We start from the raw sequence: 22,072 nt of genomic DNA, 5'->3' as shown, positions 1-22,072 counted from the left end.
AGGAGGAAGGGTGGAAGCTTGGAGGGAAATATTACTATGTTCCTGAACCTGTATATATGAATTGCATGAAATGTATTTACCTTAAATTTTAAAAAATTAAAATTAAAAAATTTATAATTGATAAAAATGAAAGGACAGATATATGAAACAATAGGCAGAAAACATTGAGTCAAACCCCCAGATAGTTGTTATTTAGGATTGTATTTTTTCCCTTTTCACTACAATGTATAAAATGAATAGGCCATCAGTTAATGCCCACAATTCACTGTCAAAGATTTGTCCAAGGTATTAGCTGCAAGAGGAACATTCAGCCATTTTGCCACCAAAAAAAGAAAGAAAGAAATCAAAATAAGCCCAGCTGCTTTGACAGGGCCCAGTGTGCTGCAGTGCTGAAGTGGGAGTCCTGTTGCAGCCCATGCCCTAGAGGCTGGCAAGGAAACAGGGAGGATCAAATGTCTGCTGCAGAGCCCACACCCCAGAGCAGACGGTTTGATTCGGAGGGTTTCTGACATTCGGCCTTCCAAAGGCTACCCAGTCATTTCCTGAGCTGCTTTCAGAAAGCTCATCTTGCAGTGAGGAGTAAAGACAAGTAATAATAACAAGAACAACAACATCTGGTGTTGGAAAATACTATGGAAAAAAACAAAGCAGGGAAAGATGATAAAGAAAAAAGATGGTGAAGGAAAAGTGGTATTGCTCCATTACAGAGAAAACTCAGGAAAGGCATCTCGGATATGGCAAAGGATGAGTAGAGATTTAAAAGTGTGTTTGGTTTTTTGTTTGTTTTTTTAAGGGAGCAAGTCACGCTGATATTTGGGCCAATGAAAACAGCAAGCATAGAAAAGTAAAATGAAGGCAGGCCTGGTGCATGCAAGGAGCAAATAACACGACTGCTGTCAACATGGGAGAGGGTGGTGACAAGTGGAAGGCAGAGGAAATAAAAGGCCTTATAAATTCTGCTAAGGACTCTAACTTTTCTGAGTGTGCGGAGAAGCCTTTGGAGGGTTTTGAACAGAGCGTGGTATGACCTGATGTGCATTCTAAAAGGATCACTGAGACTGTCTTGGTATACAGCCTTTAGACAGCAAGAACAAGAACAAGGAGACTATCTGCTAAAAACCAGGAGGCTCTCTGAGAGTAGTGCAAGACTGCAAAAGATAATGGCTTGAGTAACTTTTTTGAATAACTGTATGAAAACATTTTGAATAAAGTTTTATTGTTTTCCCTACCCAATGCTCCTAGACAAGCTTCCAGGAAAACAAACAAAAAACAAGATAATCCATAGTTCCACGTTAAAACTAAGTACTTAGGGAAAGAACTCTTAGAATTTTACTGAGATAAAGAAGAAACTATAAATTTCAAGATACAATACTAACATACATGGTTAATGTTATTGCACTGTGAAAATCCAGATCTGTCTACATTACAAAGGATATTTGGACTTTGTTTCCCCTCACACTGAATATTTTATGGATTATGTAATGGAAAGGAGTGAATTGGGGAGTTTGGGAGAATAGGATTGCCTAAAATTGCAAATATTATTCTCCAAGGCATAGTGTATTTCTGAAGATAGTATAATTAGATAGAGCACTTTTTCTATATGAACATTACTATAACCAAGGGTTTCAATTTCTAAGCAAGGCTTCCAAATTAAGCCAAAGTAACTAATGTTATTCTCTAAAAGCAGTGATAAATTAACTCTACGGTTCTCATAGTTTAAAAATATCAGCCATGTTCCAAATAAAAGAATGGAAAGAAATTAGAGTTGAGAGAAACCATATATGGTATAGAATAGACAGAACTCACTATTTTACACATCTCAGAAAAGACCGGCTGTGATTATAGCATTTGCCCAAGGTAACAGTTATGACATAGCCGAGACTAAAAGCCTGAGAATTTGACCAAGCTTTAATTGCTGTAAGCTGTCACAATAACAAAATAAATAAGAATCCTGTTGTCTGATTTCAAAAGGGCTTAACGGAAGATGAGTTTAATGATGCAAGGTAAAAGGACTAGGAGGATCATTACAAAATTTAAGGGTTAAGACAGAGAAAGGTGGTGACAGTGAGGCCTGGGGTTGAGTGGGAGACCTATTGAAAGAAAAACCTAGGTTTGCCATTTTAGTCTGTTCTCTACTATATGTTACAATGTTAAATCAAATATCGATATCCCAAACATTCACTTTCTATTCTAATTTTCAAAGTTTATTTTCATAAAGCAAATCTCTTCAGTTTAATTAGGCAAGAGAAAATGTATGGAAATAAGAATTATTGCAACCAATATTAACACATAACAAGAACACAGTTATACATTTCATATAATTATTGTACCTGTAACAAAAAGGAATTGGAAAAATAATCCTTTAACAATTTACTACAGAACACATAAAACTTCAAAAATATTCATTTGCATGCAAAAAGAAAAAAGATTTAATGTTTCTACAGTTCAGAAGATCTCAAATGTCTTAGCGCACATAATACAACCTTATCTCCCAAAATTCAATTTACCAGTGAAAATTACTTCTGTCCTTTCTAGAATGGACACTTACCTAGATGTGGTCTAATCATCCATCATTCCTAGATTCTAGAACTCATTTTAAAGGGAAAAATGTTAGGGGCAGGGTGGAGTGGTAAAAAATGACAAAGTACTTAGATGAATACTAAAGCCTGTAATATATTTTTTAAATTAGGCCTAAATTCATTTCAATGTGCAGTGGGTAGGCAAAACATCTGAGGTTTTGATATGGACATTTACAAGACAATAATCAATAGAATACTGAATGTCAACATCAAAACTAAAAAGCAAATCCTCACAAATAAATTAGTTCTTATGTAATCAGCATCAAAATATAAAAGAAAGAGCACAAAGGATTTTAAAAAAAAAAGTCCTCAAAATACTCAAAAGCAACACAATTTAAAAAATAATAATAATCAGAACTAAAGGTTTGGAGGAAGAGGTGGGGGAGAAGAGTAGATGAGGAAAGACACTTGTTCCTTACTATCTTTCTTTAATTTGTTGCAGGCTTGGTTGATTAATTTGCAAGGCCCAAAGAAAGAAAGAGACAGACAGACAGATAAGTGAGTTTCCCTCAGCAGGTTTACTCCCCAAAAGCTAAGGCTAGGGCTGGAGCCAGGAACTGGGAGTTCAATCCAGGTTTCCCACATGGGTGGCAGGAACCAGAATTACTTGAGCCATCACTGCTGTTTCCCAGACTCTGCATTGACAGGAAGCTGTATCAGGAGCCAGAGCTGGGAACCAAACCTGCATATTCCATTGTGGGACATGGGTATCTTCACCAGAATTTTAACTGCTAGGCCAAATGCATACACGCTCTCTCTCTCTCTCTATATATATATATACACACACAGATATACATATATTTAAATTTATTTATTATATATTTAAATTTATACTCCTCCCTCACTCAAATGCATACCTTTGAGCCTTCTGATTAATTTTCTAATTAAATCATCCAAATTTCCAAAGACTAAGGACTTATAAGGACTTAGCCACTGACCAAAACAATCAGAGATTTCCTTCTGCATTTGTGTTTTTAGCATTTCAGGAACTGAAAACACTGCTATAAGGCATCTCTAAGATAGAAAAAAGATGTCTACCCTATGAAATCAAACGTTATTAACAAGTCTTTGAGAGTCTTACAAATTTAGGATCCTAATAGTTTAAAACAGATTAAAGGAATTTCAATGACACTGGAGACCAAGAAACTGATCTGTTTAAATCGAATTCTTTACCTACAAGCACAAAGCCAAGAGAGTCACATGATTTAATCTCAAACATACATATGAATATCCCAAGTATATACTAAATCAACTTAAGTATTTCAGTTGGTTCAGAACTCACCACCAGTTTCCATTGTTGCTTTTTTTAAGAGCTATTTAGTAAAGACTTAATGTATAATCAGTTATTAAAGACTTCCTTATACTGATCCTTAATTCAATCTCAATCTTTTCCACACAACCACACAAAGCTAGCTAAATCTTCATGAGAGCTACCATGTTTTCCACTAACAGTCGATCTGAAACATTCTAGCAATCCATATACCCTTAGACTTATGTGATTACAGTATTTTGTAAGATTCTCCAAATCCAACATAAGCATGTACATGTACACCCCCACACTATCATTTGATGAGCTGAACTAGAATCTCAAAATTTCTATTGCTAAGCTTTTATTAAATATACATTTGATTCACTTTTAAAAAAGTTCACGTCTTATTTCAATGTGTATTTAAATGGGATTGCCCGGTCACTGGTCACTACATGTATTCAATAATAGAGTCTCCAGGAGCTGGCGCCAAGGCGCAGTAGGTTAATCCTCTGCCTGCAGCATCGGCATCCCACAAGGCTGCCGGTTCTAGTCCGGTTGCTCCACTTCCAATCCAGCTCTCTGCTGTGGCCTGGGAAAGCAGTAGAAGATGGCCTAAGTCCTTGGGCCCCTGCAACCACATGAGACGGGGAAGAAGCACCTGGCTTCTGGCTTCGGACTGGCAGAGCTCCAGCCGTTGCGGCCATTTGGAGAGTGAACCAAAGGAAGGAAGATCTTTCTCTTTGTCTCTCCCTCTCACTGTCAGTAACTTTACCTCTCAAATAAAATAAATAAAATCTTTTTTAAAAAAATAATAGGGTCTCCAAAACAATTTCTAATTGAAACATCTAACAATTTTACTCCACCCACAATAAGGCTTTACAGAGGATGTAAAACTATATTCTTTTGCCCACTCTTCTTACTGCTGAGAATTCTTAATGAAAAACTTAAATGGGAATAAAATGCCATATAAACAAAGTTGCATCCAAAGCATCTTACCTATTCCAGCAAAAAATACATAAAAATGCCCAAAAGGAATAGAAAACAGGGTAACTTATACCCGTTAAAACATATTTTGAACACTAAACAGAAACAGGAGAGTTTGGTACATTATGGAACCAAGAGATCACAATCTGTTCTAGGCTATCATTATGGTCCTATGTAAATGACTAGTTCTTTGGGTGACTTTTTTTTTCTCTCCAAAATTTTCTGACACTATGGCTGCATAATTTTAAAATTAAAAATGGAAAACATAAAGCTATTTCCTTATCATCTAACTTTAGCATCTAAAAGGAGAATACAACACATTGCTAAACTTAACTTAGAAGTGGCATTAACTAAATCACCCGTGGTTGAGGCTGCTAAAATAGAAATACTAAGTCTATTTACACAGAAAGCTTGCTAAATCTAAAACACGCACTTACGAACCACAAGATGCTATTCTGGTGATTTGAGAGATTTCATGTTTTACTCTTTGTTTTGATTAAAAACACCCCTCCCTCCGTATTTCAGGAAATTAAAACTGTTAGTGTAGACTAATTAAGCTTCTGAAACCAGGAACTAGTGGGCAAAGGTTAAGCAATTCCATATAATGAAATCAATCAGCAATATATACTAAGTGTCAAACACTTAGAGAGCTCATCCCAGGAATGCCAAAGGCAAAATCTGAATGAAAAGTATGGTGAAAAATCTATAATATTAGAAAAATGAGAGATGAAAAGGGGAAACCTGCAAACTGACAAAAATTACTGGCTTATGCATGAATTAACATAGATGAAACAATCATTCCTATACTCAGTCTCCCAAGCCCAGAATCACCAGATGCCCTCAGGAGACTCTCCAGAGTCACCTTCCTTTGTCCAGGGGCACAGACCCTCTCAAATGCTGCAGTAAAGAACTTTCCATCAGGGAAACAGCAAAGTCAAGAAGGTTTCAAATAAAATTCCCGAATATCTCCCAGTTGCTAACATATACCACAATTCAACCCCAGAAAAAGAAATGGAAATAGAAACCTATCAGATATCCCCACCATTTGGTCAGAAATACCATCAATCTCCAGTAGCAACTAGAAAATAGGATAACTTTGTACAGGACTAAGCTTAGAGAGAAAATTGGAATCCACCAATTTAGACAAAGCATAAATGTCAGAGTGGAAACAGTTCCCACATCCCCCGCTATATACACCAAATGTTTATTTTCCATCTTCTTTACACTGGGGGGTGGGATGTGAATGTGCAAAACAGAAAGAAAGCAGGGAGCAAAACATAAAAGATTTCTTAAGGGAATGCACAGATCAAGGGAAAGTATCAATGTATTAATATAGTAAAACAATAAAGAAAAATCCAAAATGCCAGAACTGACAGTACAGCAGGGCCTAATATCAACTCATCAGCACATTTCGTCCTCAGAGGAAAGCCCAGTGAAAGCAAAATTACAAACAAAAGACAAATATGTTCTCAGAACAAGGGTCCCTAATGATTATGAGCTTTCAATCACTGCACTTCAGGCTTCACTCAGGGATATAACCGGCAATTAGGTCGAGTATTAATGTTGGTTGATCAGGGCATCCTCCCGAGTAACATCAAGGTGAAGTAACTTATTCTTGCTCTCCTACACTTCTTTTTGTCACCTTTATACTGACCATTGCCCTCACATTAAAAATACACTTTGTTCAGACTAACAGCAACACAACAGTTTCAATTTCAACTTTCTTTCATATAAAATGTTTTCATGCCTTTTACCCTATCTCAGCTTCCTGACTCAAAAATCCTTGTTTATATGTAGATATTAAACCAGCTGTTCCACAGGCTATCTGTTCCAACCCTAGGAGAAATTCAAAGAGCATCATGGATCAATCTCCTAAATATTGATATATAAGTGGTAAGTATATATATATGCATATATATATGTATATATATATATAAGGGGCCGCCGTCTGCAGTGCTGGCATCTCACATGGGCACTGGTTTGAGTACCAGCTGCTCCACCTCTGATCCAGCTCTCTGCTACAGCCTGGAGAAGCAGTAGAAGATGGCCCGAATCCTTGGGCCCCTGCACCAGTGCTGGGGGACCTAGAAGAACTTCCTAGCTCCTGGCTCTGGATTGGCCCAGCTCTGGCTGTTGTGGCCATTTGGGGAGTGAACCAGCAGATGGAAGACCTCTTTCTCTGTCTCTCCCTCTCTCTGTGACTCTGACTTTCAAATAAAATAAGTAAATCTTAAAAAAAAAAAAAAAGTAATGGAAGCAACCTCCTTTTAGAAATTAAGTAAACTTCAAATGATGAATAAATATAGTAGAAGCATATTACTTTAGATCACTCTCTGAGGGACTGGATAACACCCTCCACTGTGATCAAGAGTTACAAAGACAGGAGCACTGTAGCACCTGTATCTGCAGGGAATCAAAAGACCAAAACTTAGAGCTCCTTTAGGAAATCTAAGTGAATGGCAAAGAAATTACAAGACCTTTCTAGTTTACTTTGAAAGAGCTCCAAGTATACTCTACAACCTTCCTCTAAGTATGCCATTTCAAAGGAAAATATTTAGGTTTGGGCAAATATTTTAATACAATGTAGATTCCTCTGATGATTTTTTCATCCAAAATGACCGCTTCATAATAAGAAAAAGCCACAGGCTCTCTATAGCCTTTTCTTAATCAATAATTTAAACTGATACTGGGATTATTTCCCACTTAAAATTTTAAAAAATTCTTTAAAATGTATTAACATAAATTTTAAAATTAAACATGTTCACAAATCTGTAATTTTCTACAACAAAATGTTTCCTGTATAAAAGTTTAAATTTTTCAGATAACGTTTAAAAGGCAGATCTATGAGGGGCTGGCATTGTGATGGAGCAGATAAAGCTGCTACTTGCGATGCCAACATCCTATATGGGCATCAGTTTGTGTCCCGGCTGCTCTACTTCCAATCGAGCTCCCTGCTAATGGCCTGAGAAAAGCAGTAGAAGATGGCCCAGTGCTTGGGGACCTGTCACCCACATGAGAGACCTGGATGAAGCTCCTGGCTCTGACCTGGCTCAGCCCTGGCCATTGCAGCCACTTGCAGAGTAAACCAGCAGATAGAAGATCTCGCTTTCTTTCTCTCCCTCTCTCTAACTCTGACTTTCAAATAAATACATAAATCTTAAAATAATAATAATAAAAGGCAGATTTATGAACTAAAAGGTAATATATACTCTCGAATACAATCACAACAAACAGACAAACATTCTATGGATTTTTCACCTCTAGAAAATAAGACCAATTTGATTTAGTAATAAGCAAAACTGTATATTTTTTCCAAATTTGATTTCTAGACAAAATAACTATATAATTTAGCACTTTAAAGTTTCTCATATTAATGATATAGTTTTGAAAAATGCACATTTTGTAAATTGTGCTAATAAAAAATCCTTAAAATCACTTAATTGAATCAGGTTAATTATATATCTTGTTGACAATTCTTGTTAAGGTATGATAAAGAGGCACTAAAATCTACCTCCTTGTTAGCTTGGAAAAGGTGGTTTTCTCTGGCCCATACTTACCTTTTAGGTCTAAACTGTTACTTTTTTCAGGGGTCTCCCCAAATTCAGGTTATATGCCCTAGTTACATACTAATGTAGCACTTTATGCTTCAACCAACAAAGCATTTAAATACATTGTATTTTTAACTATTCAGCAGTGACCACAAAAGTAGCTGCTCCAATGTGTTGAAAGAGGTCACAAGTAAAGGTTTTGGAATGGCTCATACTGGCAGAGTAATTAACCCTCTAGATTAGGTTCCTGCTGTAATATGGGGTGGGAATAGGGACAGAGGAAGGAGAGTCATGGGGGAGAAAATCCCATGGATGAGTACTTCCACTGTGAAAGAGAAAAGCTTTGCAAACACTTCTCAAAGTAGTAGGAGAATCAAACAGAACAGATAAGATTGCATGTTGATTCACATTGATCCATTCATTTTTATAACAACGTATGTGTGATTGGCTAAAAAATTAGGTGAGTCCATTTAAGAAAATGGGTACATATTTTATTTTACTTGAAAGAGTCACAACTGCATAAGCCTTACCTGTCATGGGATCAAAAAGCTGATTGGCTTCTAAGTCTGTAAAAGTACTACTGCAGACAGGACATTTGAAGGAAGCCCGGTTGGTGGAATCCCTTTCATCGGTTTCAATCCTTCTTCTCATGTGGTCCAATTTATATTTTACCACATTAACAAGAGTACGATAATTGATAAAGTAGTAGTTATGACGAGTGGTTTTCCCATCTGCAGCAGTCTCTACTCTCATTCTGCATTTGATGAATTTGTCTCCCTTTAAATTATTTAAAACTGACCGAAGTTGCTTCCGATCAAACTTGAGCAGCTCCAGCATATCCTCTTCTTTCACACAGGGATTTCGGATCAAGATGTCCAAGGCCAAGGCGTGCTCAATGCCATAAAAACCTCGGATCACATACTTGGCTAACCTCTTCAATGCAGCTGGAACCTCAGTGAGGACATCCGGATCTGCCATCTTTGTAGTAAACTTCAACTTTCAATACACTGAATTCAGAGAAAAAAAAAAAAAATTAGCTAGGCATAAAGACATGGTAATCATATTTCTTTATTGGTTACTCTCATAATCTACAGTGTGCTTGGTTCCAAAAAGTAACTGATTATTTATAACAATCATATGTTAAGTTTACTTTATTTCAGAAAGAGAAACACACAAAAAAGCTTAAAAAAAAAGTGATCACAATCTTTAATGATATGGATCTTTGCAATGCTGGAAACCCACTGAGAAACTTCACAGTTAATATAATCTGCTTCTTCTCTTGAGTAAAGTTTTTCTACCAAGATCTAGGATGTTTTATTTAAGTATACTCTCACAATAAAATCACAACAAATCAATGAACATATAAGTAATATCTAGCTGGGAATGTTTGATAAAATCATTAACTATTGTATAGCTGGAAATTTACACTTAAAATCAGTTTTACTAACATTGCAAAGTTAAATCTGATAATTAGGTAAACATCATTTAGTCTCAAAGAAAGGAAAGAGAAGGCGCTGGCATTGTGGCCTAGTGAGTAAAGCTGCCACCTGCAACACTGGCATCCCATATGGGAGCCGATTCATATCCCAGGTGCTCTACTTCCAATCCAGCTTCCTGCCAGTGGCCTGGGAAAGCAGTGGAAGATGGCCCAAGTACTTGGGCCCGATATCCATGTGGGAGACCCCAATGAAGCTCCTGGCTCCTGGCTTTGGCCTGGCCCAGCCCTGCTACTGCAGCCATTTGGGAAGTGAATCAGCAGATGGAAGATCTGTCTGTCTCTCCCTCCCTCTCGCCCTCAGTAACTCCGACTTTCAAATAAAATTAATCAATCAATAAATAAAATAAATCAAGGAAGGAAGGAAGGAAGGAAGGAAGGAAGGAAGGAAGGAAGGAAGGAAGGAAGGAAGGAAGGAAGGAGAGAGGAAAAGAAATGAGAAAGAAAAGTCCAAAATACCATTAAATCTTAAGATACCTTGTGGAACAAAGCAGAAGCTAAAATGAATCTAATTTCTATGCTATGACCCAGAAAGCTAACCTCTCAAAGCCCAGACTTCAATGAGCTTGGAAGAGTTACGTGCGTGTTTCAAAAAATGGAGCTTTGGAATTCAGAGTCAGACATCTTCTATTTTGAAAGTTGTATGATCCTGAGTAAATCCCTTAAACAACCTCATGCTACAATTTCTCTCCTGAGAAATGAGTGTATTATCAACTACTTCAATGGCTGTTGTGATTATAAATGAGGATGTGAGCATTTCTGTATGAATTTAATATATTCCAAACTAAGAATGGTCAGGCCAGCCACACACTGCTACTCCCTATTCCGTAGGTAAATTTTTAATAGAGAAATCTCATTGAACTATTTCAGGTCAATCAGTTATATTTTGGGGAATCACATTCTTCTATTAACGCTAGTTTCAGCAGTACTTTTATTTGAAATCAGCGGTTATCAATCCTTTCAGATTTAATACCTTTTTATAAAATACTTTTGTATCTATAGAACTATACTACTAAAAAATTCCTAAGTAACCAAACTACACATGTATTTCAAGGATAAAACATAAGGTTTTACCTATAATAAAAGTAAAAGCAAAGCCATTTTTCATAAAATATACACCTGAACTGTAAATACTCAGGCATGACTAAATACAAGGAGAAAAAGTAATAGCTAGATCCAAATCGATGGTCCTGGAGCCTTCCTATCATCCCAGGGTTTAAGAATGCCAGGCAAATGCCTACATCCAATCCAACAACTAAATAGAAAACAGTACTGAACATGTTTTGCTCTCCTGTCTAATCTGCTCTATAGATTGGTACTCAACCCCAGGCTTGGTTCTCTGCTTTCACAAACTCAATAGTTGATAAAACATAACATATGGCTTCAGAAACATGCAACAGATCAAAGAATGACAAAAATCAATGTAAACTATTTTTTCCAGTATTATTTCCTACAATTGTATACAACTGTATTCTCCTCCTTGAGGTCCCTAGCCCCATACACTCCATGCTCCTGATTAGTCCTCTCAACTCTGGTTATAAAGCTGAATTATCCAGGGAGCATCTTAAGAATAAACCCTGGACCCCATTCCCAGTTTTGTTTTAGTTCATCTGGGAAGGCCAGATTAGGCATCACACTAGTTTTAAAAGACTCTTTAGGTCACTCTAATAAGCAGCAGAAGTCCCTGACCACTGTTTCACACCAGGTGGGTTCCTGGTTATTGAATTTCCTACCAAAGCAAATCCTGCAAGGGGACATCCTTGGACCACTTAACACTCAGCCTACTTCCTCTGACTGAAACACCTTAGAAAGCCCTGAATAGCACAGCAAAGGAGCAACATGTGGATTCTGCAATCCAATAGTTTTGGATTTTGAATCCAGTTCTACCATTTCCTTAGCCTGTGACCCATGAAAAATCTCAGCTTCAGTTTCTTCATACATAAAAAACGATTAATAGGACCTTCTTCATACAATTGATGGAAAGACTAAATGAAATAATTAATGTACAGTGTTTTACTTTCAGAACTGACATAAGTGGCATTCATAGTAAGTGACTAGATAGAAAAGTGACTTTCACAGCAGTATGAGAACGGACGGAAGCAATAAAGATGAAGGTACTGCAGGAGTATTAAGAGCTAGAGTAATAATGCCTAAACTCAAAAAGAAAGCAAAAAATTGTAAGGACAGGAAGAATAAATTACAGAAATGAAATTAAAAATCAACTATATAGTAAAAAGACTACTAGTGTAGGAAAAACCTTAAATATCTATTTGTTTTGAGCCATCGTAAATGTGGAGAGAAAAGCACTACTCTAAGAAATAGATAATACCTGAAGAGGAACGGATTTGGAAGAAACAAAGCATTCACTTTTAGACACTTCTCTTTGAGGAAACACCAAAAGTTATTTCTCTGAAGATGTCCAGCAGGCAGCTAAATAAATGAAACTGGAGCTCAGAAATGAAGTCAAGCTGTGCCATCTTGTCCACAACCTCTACATTCTCCGCCACCACTCCCCCTTTCCCACTCACGCTGACTCTCCTTATTCTCTGGATATCCTAAGTGACTTAGGTCAGAAGCCTCCAACCGACAGTCTGCACTCCCTGTTCCACTCAACGAAATGTTTTGAATTAGCTGTCAACATCTAAACACTGTGAGAGTTTACATGAATTTCAACCTCTAGCTCTCCATGAAGATTGGAAACACTGGAGAAAAAAAAATGAGCCCAGCTCCCCCATGGAAACAGTAAGTCCAAGCTGTACAGCAGCTGACACTCCCAACATAAAAGAAGCTTCTTGGGTCTCTGGAGACTTCTGAGCGTGTGACTTCCAAGGGCCCCTGCTGCTGATTTTTATCTTCATTCTCAGTCATCTCTGTCTCACCTCCCCCCTACCCAATCCAGCCCTGCATGTGTTCTCATCATACAAATTTTCACGTACACTGTGCACAGGGATGAAACTGGAGAAACTAAGCTGAAAAGGCAGCATTCTGTTTTCTCAGTTTCATATCCGTCCACACCAGCATCTTCTCCACGTCTGTCGCTAACACCAAGGACTTCATCTTGTTCACCAGCGAATTTCCAGCCTCTAACACAGGTAGTCGAGTACTCATACAAAACTTGGAATACATCTAGGCACGTGTTCTCCCATCATGCCCATCCTGCCAGCTGCCCCGCGGTTCACTTCCCCCACTCCTGCTTCCACAACAGAAAAAGATAGGTTATTAAACAACCTCTTCTTAATTTAGGAGGATTTAAGGCGGGTGGTAGACTGGATCAAATTCGCGCTTTCAAAGGATTACGCTGACTGCAGCGTGGAGAATAAAAGGAAAGAGGAGAGCACGCGGGAATCCAGCTAGAGGATTTCTGTATACAACTGTTCTAGTTTGGAGAACTTGGTTTCTAGGCACGGTCTCTAACTGCAGTTCCTCAGTCTATCACACTTCAGGCACTCCACGCGTTCGTACAGAAAGCAGCAGGTTCCCGCGAAACCTCCGGGGCCGCCTGCCCTCCACGAGCCCGAGGCAGTAACGCTCACTCCTCCCGACTCGAGACCCCGAACTCCCTCGGACTTTCCCAGATGCGTCGAGGGCCACACTCGGCGCAGCCACGTCCATCCTACCCGACGTCGCACACGGGCCGCTCCGAGTCAAGGGTTCTAAGAAGGACCAAAGAGAGGAGCAGGGCAGGAGAGTGGCTGGGGAGAGGAGGATAGTTACGGAGAGAGGAGCGAAAAGAATGAGAAACCAAGAAAAGCGACGCTGGGCCAGAGAACTGGGAACAAGGAGCAGGGAACAAGGTTTACCTAAGCGAACGCTCGAACACTCCCACTCCGGCTTCCCTCCGGACCTCAACTACCGGCTTAACCGGGCCACGCCACTCGCGCGACAAAGAATACGCCTAATTCCTGCGACCGGCCTTGGACTCCACCTTTAACCTGGTCGGCCAATCAGCATGGTGAAGGCTTCAATCAAGACAATCACGCCCAAGCCGGCCAATGAAATTGAAGGCGCTGCCCTCCATGTCCCGCTCCGATTGGTGTAGAATCCCGGAACAGGCGTTACCCCAGGAAGGCAGTGGCAAGATGGCGTCTCTGGATCGGGTGAAGGTCTTGGTGTTGGGAGACTCAGGTGAGCGGCTTAATCCACTTCTGGGGATTCCGACACTTCGGAGTTATCCAATAACCGCTTCCCATCGACTCTTCTCCCCCTGCAACTTCCTGGCTCTTCGACCTGAGGCTGGAGTGCCTCTCAAGGCCTAAAAACTACACTTCCCAGAGGCCCTTGCTCTAGTTGACGAAGCTCTCGCGTCGTGCGGGTAGGGGAGCCCGGGCCTTTCTCCGCCTTCCTAACGTTACCCCCTCGGTCTCCAAGGAGATGTTAGCCTGGAGTGCCTTGGCCGTTACTTTATTTTTTAAAGTATGCAGACTTTGAGTACTGTATTAGGCTCTAGGCTAACAGTACAGAAATTAGCAGGATCGTGCCTTCAAGAGATTTTGTTCATCAACGGGAAGTGAAAAGTGAGCTAAGAATGACACTGGCAAATGCTCTTCATAAATTATTCCTGTTGCCGTTTTATAGATGAAAAAGTGCAGTGCAGAGATGTGAATGACAGAACCAGTTTGAACCCAGAGTCCCTACACTTAAACACTAAGCTAGATAATGTAATGAAATACTGAGTGGTGGTCCTATTTTACTGTTAACTGAGCTTTTTGATTTCCTTGTCAGTCTTTAAAAAAAGAATGTATTTGATAGGCAGAGAGAGAGAGACAGAGAGATCCTCTGCACTCCCTAAAATCCCCATAAGTCCAGCGAGCGGAAAGCAAGCGCGCAATCCAGGTCTCCCACGTGGGTACTAGGAACTGACTAGTTGAAGCATCACCACTCTCTTCCAGGGTCTGCATTAGCAGGAAAATGTGTTGGGAATAGGAGACAAGTATGGAACCCAGACACTCCTGTATGGGATGCAGGCTCTTGACTGCCAGGGCAAAAGCCTGCCTCTATTTTAATCTCAGTTGAAAACCCAATTTGTGCTAGACAGTAATGAATAGAGAGAAGCATCTTATATCTGCCGCTGAACCCAGTTTAATTCTGGTGTTAAAGTTCAGCTCCCACCTTGGGCATTTGGAAACTACTGTTGAAGTCTGCATTTCCCCCTTCTAGGACAGCATCCTTCTCTTTCCCACCATAACCTCTAGTTCAGCTGTCCTTAAGAACTTGAATAAATCTTAACCTTGGATTTTATAGATCTGCTTTACTGAAGTTGACCTTCAAATTTATGATATGAACAAAGACATTGTGCTAGATGCTTGAATGTACAGAAGGCATACCCCAGTTTTCAAAGAGCTTGAAAATTAGTCTTGCAGAAATTACATAAAATTGTGGCAGGGAGCAGCAGTTTAAGGATGTTTCACATTGCCTGAAGAAGATTATTTGCATTACAAAATATTGTATAGACAGCATTATTTAATATTCCACTAAGGAAGTTTCATTGTGAAATTCTGTACAATTTATGTCAACTCCATTTTTTTCGTCACTTAGCATGAAGTGGTTCTGAAGTTAATTTAATAAAATCACTCAATTCAACATATAAAAGTTTATGGTGGTCTACAGGGACTTGGTAGGAGTATCACCAGGTAAAATTTAGGACTCAGAATTTGGAATTTAGAACTGGAGTCCAGAGCTAACACAGTTCTGCATGATACATAGAGTGGGTGTTGTCTCTCCTCTGTACTTCCATTTTCTATTGTATCTAACAGTCCCACCCTGTAACACACGGTTGGAAGTAGTTAGTTATTTTTTTTTTTTTTTTCAGTAGACACTGTATTAGGTGGTGGGGTTATGACTGGAATCATTGTATCACGTAAAAGGGGCAGAATTTACTGCTGCTTAAATGTGGAAAACAACAGGCAATTAGTAAGCTTTTTTTGCCCAATCCATTATGTTTTCATTGTAAAAACAGAAGACACAGCTGTGCCCACCAGGCAAGTAATTGATCTTGTCACACATCCACTAAGTTAGATTATATGTGCAAAATCAGTTGTCTTTCTATCAGTTTCCTTTTAATAGCTGTTTACTATTTTGACAGATTAGTAGACTTTTTATATTTTATCTGCTGTTGTATTCAAACTTCAAAGTTTGTTTTTCAAGAAAGTCTCCTTTCCCATGTGAAGTTTTGAGGGTTTCACAAATATATAAAGCAGTGACTTGAGATTTAGAGCTTTGTTTTGTATTCTATAAAGGTATTTGATAATTTAAAAGGAATCTTCAAAATCTCATTAACATACACATTCTGTTTTCTCTGTTCTTTCAGAGATTAGGCATGAGCTTAACACATTACCAGCAGCTATATTTGGAGCTGACATTTACTTAATTATGTTGGGTCTTTTTTTTTCCCTAAGCAAATTTAGTTCTAAAACCTAATTTAGTTTTAAAGGTGAAAACACAAAGTCAGAACCTCCCAATATTCTTAAAGAAATGAAGTTACTATTTCCTAGCTTTTCAGCTGTTCATTACTGGTTAGAATTTCATCTAATGTTGACTAACATTTATCATCCAAAGCAGTTCATTCATGGAGAACTATACACGAGTACTTCAAAAAGTTTGTGGAAAAAATGAAATTAAAATATAATTTATTATAGTACAAAAATTATTTTAAATTCATGCATAGATTTATCATAAACACTTTTTTTCATTAACTTTTTGAAGACCTTTCATATAGTATTACTGCACATAGAGGTTTTCCCTGACACAGTTAAGCTGCATTAGGGTTTAGGCCCTGCATCAAGCCTATAAATAAATGCTTTGATATGTGCCTCCAACATAAACAAACCTGTATGCAAACTCAGAAGTCAACAGTAGACACTAAAGGTTAGAGACGTCAGATAATACAGTAAATAGAACACATCTACGTTTGAATACTCAAAAATAATAAAGAAAGCTGGGAAAATGTGGGATTCAGTTGCACAATTAAATGAGTTAATATCTTTAAAGAGGTCATATAAATTGATAACACTGAAACCCAGCAGATAAATGGACAGAATATTTCAACAATTCATAAGAACAAAAAGCCAACTGATTTGCAGAGATGATCATAAAGTATATCTTTAGCAGAAAGTGAAGAAATGCAGACTAAAACAAGATGTCACTTTTTTTTCCTCTTACTAAGTTAACATAGATGGCAAGCTAACTACATGATACCCTTGAAGTTCAACAAGGTATATAGGCTCCTGTGTATGGCTGGTAGCAGTGAAATCAAATGGAAGATAAGTTGTTGGTACACATCAAAAACTTGCAATGTTTCCTTTTACATACTGATTTTATTTCTAGGAAAGTATATTAAGGAAATAGTTTTATATTTAAACAAAAATTTCAGCATACCTAAAAAGCCTTTCTTGCTGTAGTGAAAATTTTAAAACACTGTGAATAATGATGAGAAAATGAGTAAATTGTTTTTCTACTATCTGAGGTATCATGGAGATATTTTAGATATTTAAGATTCTGCAACATGGGAACTTTGAGTTAACTAAATAAATACTAATTAAGGCCCTGATTTGAGAATTAAAGATAAAAAAAGGTTAGTGAAACCTAAACCCAACCCTCAAGAAACTTAAACAGAGTGCACAAAATCTATAAAGAAGCAAGCATAATGATGTGTTTTAAGTACTATATAGGAAATTTGTAGGTACAGTGGAGGCTCAGAGCATGGTGAATAGTGTATTCATTCTCTAAAAATACTTTATAACTGGAATGAAACTGAGTCTTGAAAAATTAATTCAGGCTGATAAGGGAGGGGAGACTGAGGAAGAGGATGGGTAGAATATTCCAAACAAAACAAACTATTTAAGTGAAGACTTGTGTTACTTTTATTATTTTTTAAGACTTATTTAGTTATTTATTTGAAAGACTGGGTAAAAGAGATCTCATTCTTCCATTTGCTGGTTCACTCCCCAAATGTTCACAATAGATAGGGCTGGGCCAGACTGAAGCCAGGAGCCAGGAACTCTATCCAGGTGTCTTTTAGGGGTGATAGGAACTCAAGTACTTGGGCCATTATCTGCTGCCTTCCAGGCACATCAGCAGGAAGTTGGATCAGAAACAAATGCAACTTATCCCAGGTACTCTGATATGGAAGGTGGGCATCCCACATGGTGACCTAACAATTGAATACCTGTTTTAGAAAAACCCTTCCTGGCCAGCGCAGCGGCTCAATAGGCTGATCCTCCACCTGTGGCGCCGGCACACCGGGTTCTAGTCCCGGTTGGGGCACCGGATTCTGTCCCAGATGCCCCTCTTCCAGTCCAGCTCTCTGCTGTGGCCCAGGAGTGCAGTGGAGGATGGCCCAAGTGCTTGGGCCCTGCACCCACATGGGAGACCAGGAGAAGCACTTGGCTCCTGGCTTGGAATCAGCGCAGTGCGCCGGCTGCAGCGCACCGGCCGTGGTGGCCATTTTGGGGGTGAACCAACGGAAAAGGAAGACCTTTCTCTCTGTCTCACTGTCCACTCTGCCTCTCAAAAAGAAAAGAAAAACCCTTCCTGTGGGATAAAAAACCTAAACATTGACAATGGTGGTCTTCAGTGGTGATTTTTTATTTTTTTAAACTTTCTAGGTTACTAATATAACTTTTAAAGAATAAAATGGTTCATATCCATAGAATTCCATAGTTCTGTTGAATGAGTAATTTCACACACGGATGTATAGAGAGAGCTCATGCATTTTCCTCTTCATACAGTCTCTGAATGCTACCCTTGTCATTGGTAACCAGATTGTCCTGACCCCAAAAGATCTAAAAGAAGATAAAGTGCTGCCTTGCTCCATTGTGTCAGAAGTTTTCAATGTTGCCAATATTTCAGTGACATACTATTTATTTCAAAGTTATCATAAGTGGTATATTTATTGCTCAGTTTATTTATTTATTTATTTGAAAGCATTACAGAGAGGAAGAGAGAGAGCGAGAGAGAGGTCTTCCATCCGCTGGTTCACTCCCCAAATAGCCGCAATGGCCAGAGCTGCGCTGATCCGAAGCCAGGAACCAGGAGCTTCTTCCGGGTCTCCCATGTGGCTGCAGGGTCCCAAGCACTTGGGCCATCCTCTACTGCTTTCCCAGGCCATAGCAGAGAGCTGGATCAGAAGTGGAGCAGCTGGGACTTGAACCATTGCCGATTTGGGATGCTGGCACTGCAGACTGTGGCTTTACCCGCTACACCACAGATCCGGCCCCTCAGTTAATTCTTTTAAAAAAAAATTTATTTATTTATTTGAAAGAGTTACACAGAGAGAGGAGAGGCAGAGAGGGAGAAGGAGAGGAAGCTGGGGGGGGGGGGTGTCTTCCATCTGCTGTTCACTCCCCAGTTGGCCATAATGGCCGGAGCTGTGCTGATCTGAAGCCAGGAACCAGGAGCTTCTTCCGGGTCTCTCATGCAGGTGCAGGGGCTCAAGGACTTGGGCCATCTTCTACCTCTTTCCCAGGCCATAGCAGAGAGCTGGATCATAAGTGGAGCAGGCGGGTCTCGAACTGGTGCCCATATGAGATGCTGGCGCTTCAGGCCAGGTCATTATAAAGGTGTTTTGTATATAAGACTATTTACAGTAAAGGGCCATGATACAGAAAAGGAAGTAAAGATGTCTTTTTCTCCCAAAGCATAAGTCTAGGCCAAGTATTTGGCAGCTTTTTAAAATCACTCTCTGTCAGAACTGGAGTATCTAAATATGGAATTGTGAAATGGCAGTACCTTGTCACTGACATTATTCAAGAACACTCTGGAAGACCATCTAACAGGATGCTACAGAAGGGACCTCAGTGTGAGTGTGCAGGAGAGAGGGATTACTGCTAAGGTCTATTTAGATTCTACATTTCTAAAATAGGCCCAATAGAAAAAGTCATTCAAAAGGAAAAGGATAAGTTAATATGAAAGTGCTGTAGAAGCCAGCGCTATGGCTCGCTTGACTAATCTGCCTGCGGCGCCGGCACCCCAGGTTCTAGTCCCGGTTGGGGTGCCAGGTTCTGTCCTGGTTGCTCCTCTTCCAGTCCAGGTCTCTGCTGTGGCCCAGGAAGGCAGTGGAGGATGGCCCAAGTGCTTGGCCCTGCACCCACATGGGAGACCAGGAGGAAGCACCTGGCTCCTGGCTTCGGATCAGCGCAGCCTGCCGGCCATGGTGGCCATTTTGGGGGTGAACCAACGGAAAAGGAAGACCTTTCTCTGTCTCTCTCTCTCACTAACTCTGCCTGTCAAAAAAAAAAAAAAAAAAAAAAAAAAAAAAGGCGCTGTAGACCAGTGCTTCTCAGAGTGAAGGCCCTAGGCTAGTAGTGTTGGTATCACCTGGAAACTTACTAGAAGTACAAAGTATCATGTCCTATGACATCTGCTAAATCAGAAAGTTTGAGGGTGGGATCCAACATTCTATGTTTTAACAAGTCCTCCAGGTGATTCTCGTGCTCAGTTTGAGAGAACAACCACTCAATCATCTTCATTTTATTCACTAAGGCTTGTGTTAGCAGGGTGTGAACACTCTTTAAATAACCGTGCTTTACATATCATTATTACTGCTTTTTCTGTCTTTCCCTTGCCAGAATAGATTTCACCATGTCTTTTATATGACGACAGTACTTGTATGTTTTACAGGTGTTGGGAAATCTTCTCTAGTCCATCTTCTATGCCAAAATCAAGTGCTGGGAAATCCCTCTTGGACTGTGGGCTGCTCAGTGGATGTCAGAGTATGTGTCTCTTATGTTTTAGTTTTTCATTAGTCATACTAAAGGTAACGCCTTCAAGCTACAAAGTCAAATTACACTACTATAATTAAGATTAAATAATAATAATAGCTGGGGGTTATTAAGATCCTATTATCTACCAGGTTTTTATGCCAAGGTTTTGTTTGTCTTCGCTTTATTTATTTCATCTTTTTCGACTATGCTGTACACATGTAGGTACAGAAACTAATGCATAGAGAAGTACAAGAAATAACCAAATTCACTCAGCTCATAAAAAGCAAAGTAAAACTTGCACTCAGCCTAATTCCACAAACCAGTTTCAATCACTGTGGTACATATCTAGTTTTAACACACTCCATATATAATTCTCTGTAAGCCTGCTCCACTGACTGCAAACTTTTGCCTAGAAATACAATGTAAAGATAGAAACTTGGAATTTCATGTCTAGGTCATCCATTCCATGTCATGTTTAGAAAGCAAAAGCAGTTTCCACTGAGTGAAGAGTTTTCCTAGGTATTGTTGGCCATTTCTAATCCCAGCTGGTTCTGAGCAAGTCTCTCATCTGCATCTCTTTTGCGTTAAGAAAGAGAAGGAATGGTAGTTAGCTAGATTAACAATTATTTTCCTCCCATTCTTTAAGTTATTATCCTACAGACTCTGACATACAATGGTAGTTCAAAACATCCATGGAAAAATGAAATGAAATGAAAAGATAAGTTTACTTGTGGTGGGTGTGTGGTTCAATGGTTAAGTCAGCACTTGGGATGCCCACGTCTGTTTAAGTGCTTAGTTCTAGTCCCAGCTACTCCACTTCTGATTCAGCTTCAGCATATGCATCCCCTGGGAGACAGCAGATAATTGCTCAAGTACTTGAGTCCCTGCCTCCCACTTGGGAGAGTGGATTGAGTTCTGGGATTCTGGCTTCAACCTGGCCCAGCCCTGGCTGTTGCAGGCTTTTAGGGAGTGAACCGGCAAATAAAAATCTCCATATCTATTTTATCTATCTCTTTCAATCTCTTCCCTTCTCCTCTCCCTATCTCCCTCTCCCACTCCCCATTTCTTCCTCCCTCCCCCTCTTCCTGATTCCCTGCTCTCCTTCTGCACCTCTCTCCATCTCTCTCCCTGTCTGTCTGCCTTTCAAATAAGTGAAGTGTTTTTTTGTTGTTGTTTTGTTTGTTTGTTTGTTTTGTTTTTGTTTTTTTTAATGCCTACTGGGGCCAGGGTTATGGCGTAGCAAGTGAAGCCTCTGCCTGTGACACTGGCATCCCATATGGGCGAGGGTTCAAGACCCAGCTACTCCACTTCTGATCCAGCTCTGGACTCCTGGCTTCAGCTTGGCACAGCCTTGGCCATTGCAACTCTTTGGGGAATGGACCAGTGTATGGAGGATATCTCCCCCACCCCCAGCCCGAGTGTGTGTGTGTATCTGTCTCCGTCTCCCTCTCTCTCTGTGTAACTCTGCCTTTCAAATAAACTAAAAAAAAAAGTTTTAAAAAAAAGTCAATTTGAAG

The 22,072-nt window shown here is 39.4% G+C and overlaps 2 protein-coding genes across 5 annotated transcripts in view; one reads left to right on the top strand and one right to left on the bottom strand.

The window, feature by feature from the left end:
* Positions 1-13,822, bottom strand: part of GTF2E1 (general transcription factor IIE subunit 1) — a 31,769-nt gene extending 17,947 nt beyond the window's left edge. Inside the window, exons 1-3 of one of the 2 annotated variants that reach the window (XM_089331763.1) lie at positions 13,656-13,784; positions 12,792-13,045; positions 8,891-9,367 (exon numbers count right to left, since the gene is read on the bottom strand). In XM_089331763.1, the coding sequence (XP_089187889.1) occupies positions 8,891-9,338 (448 nt within the window). In that variant the 5' untranslated portion in view covers positions 9,339-9,367; positions 12,792-13,045; positions 13,656-13,784. Of the gene's footprint in view, positions 1-8,890; positions 9,368-12,791; positions 13,046-13,655 lie in introns of both variants that reach the window. The other variant, XM_002716646.6, reaches the window with a different exon arrangement.
* A 16-nt stretch (positions 13,823-13,838) lies between these two features.
* RABL3 (RAB, member of RAS oncogene family like 3) overlaps positions 13,839-22,072 on the top strand; it is a 57,064-nt gene continuing 48,830 nt past the window's right edge. Inside the window, exons 1-2 of one of the 3 annotated variants that reach the window (XR_016233132.1) lie at positions 13,839-13,980; positions 20,473-20,564. Coding sequence is in view for 2 of the 3 variants with exons in the window: in XM_002716648.6 (XP_002716694.6) it covers positions 13,848-13,980; positions 20,473-20,564 (225 nt within the window). In the remaining variant the exon portion in view is untranslated. The remainder of the gene's footprint in view (positions 13,981-20,472; positions 20,565-22,072) is intronic. The other 2 variants (XM_002716648.6, XM_089331764.1) reach the window with 2 other exon arrangements.

Source organism: Oryctolagus cuniculus, chromosome 4 (assembly GCF_051225735.1).
Source record: "Oryctolagus cuniculus isolate XC-2025 breed Fujian yellow rabbit chromosome 4, ASM5122573v1, whole genome shotgun sequence".
Taxonomy (NCBI): domain Eukaryota; kingdom Metazoa; phylum Chordata; class Mammalia; order Lagomorpha; family Leporidae; genus Oryctolagus; species Oryctolagus cuniculus.
The sequence above is the reverse complement of the archived record's forward strand: the minus strand, read 5'-3'. Positions and strand labels throughout refer to the sequence as shown.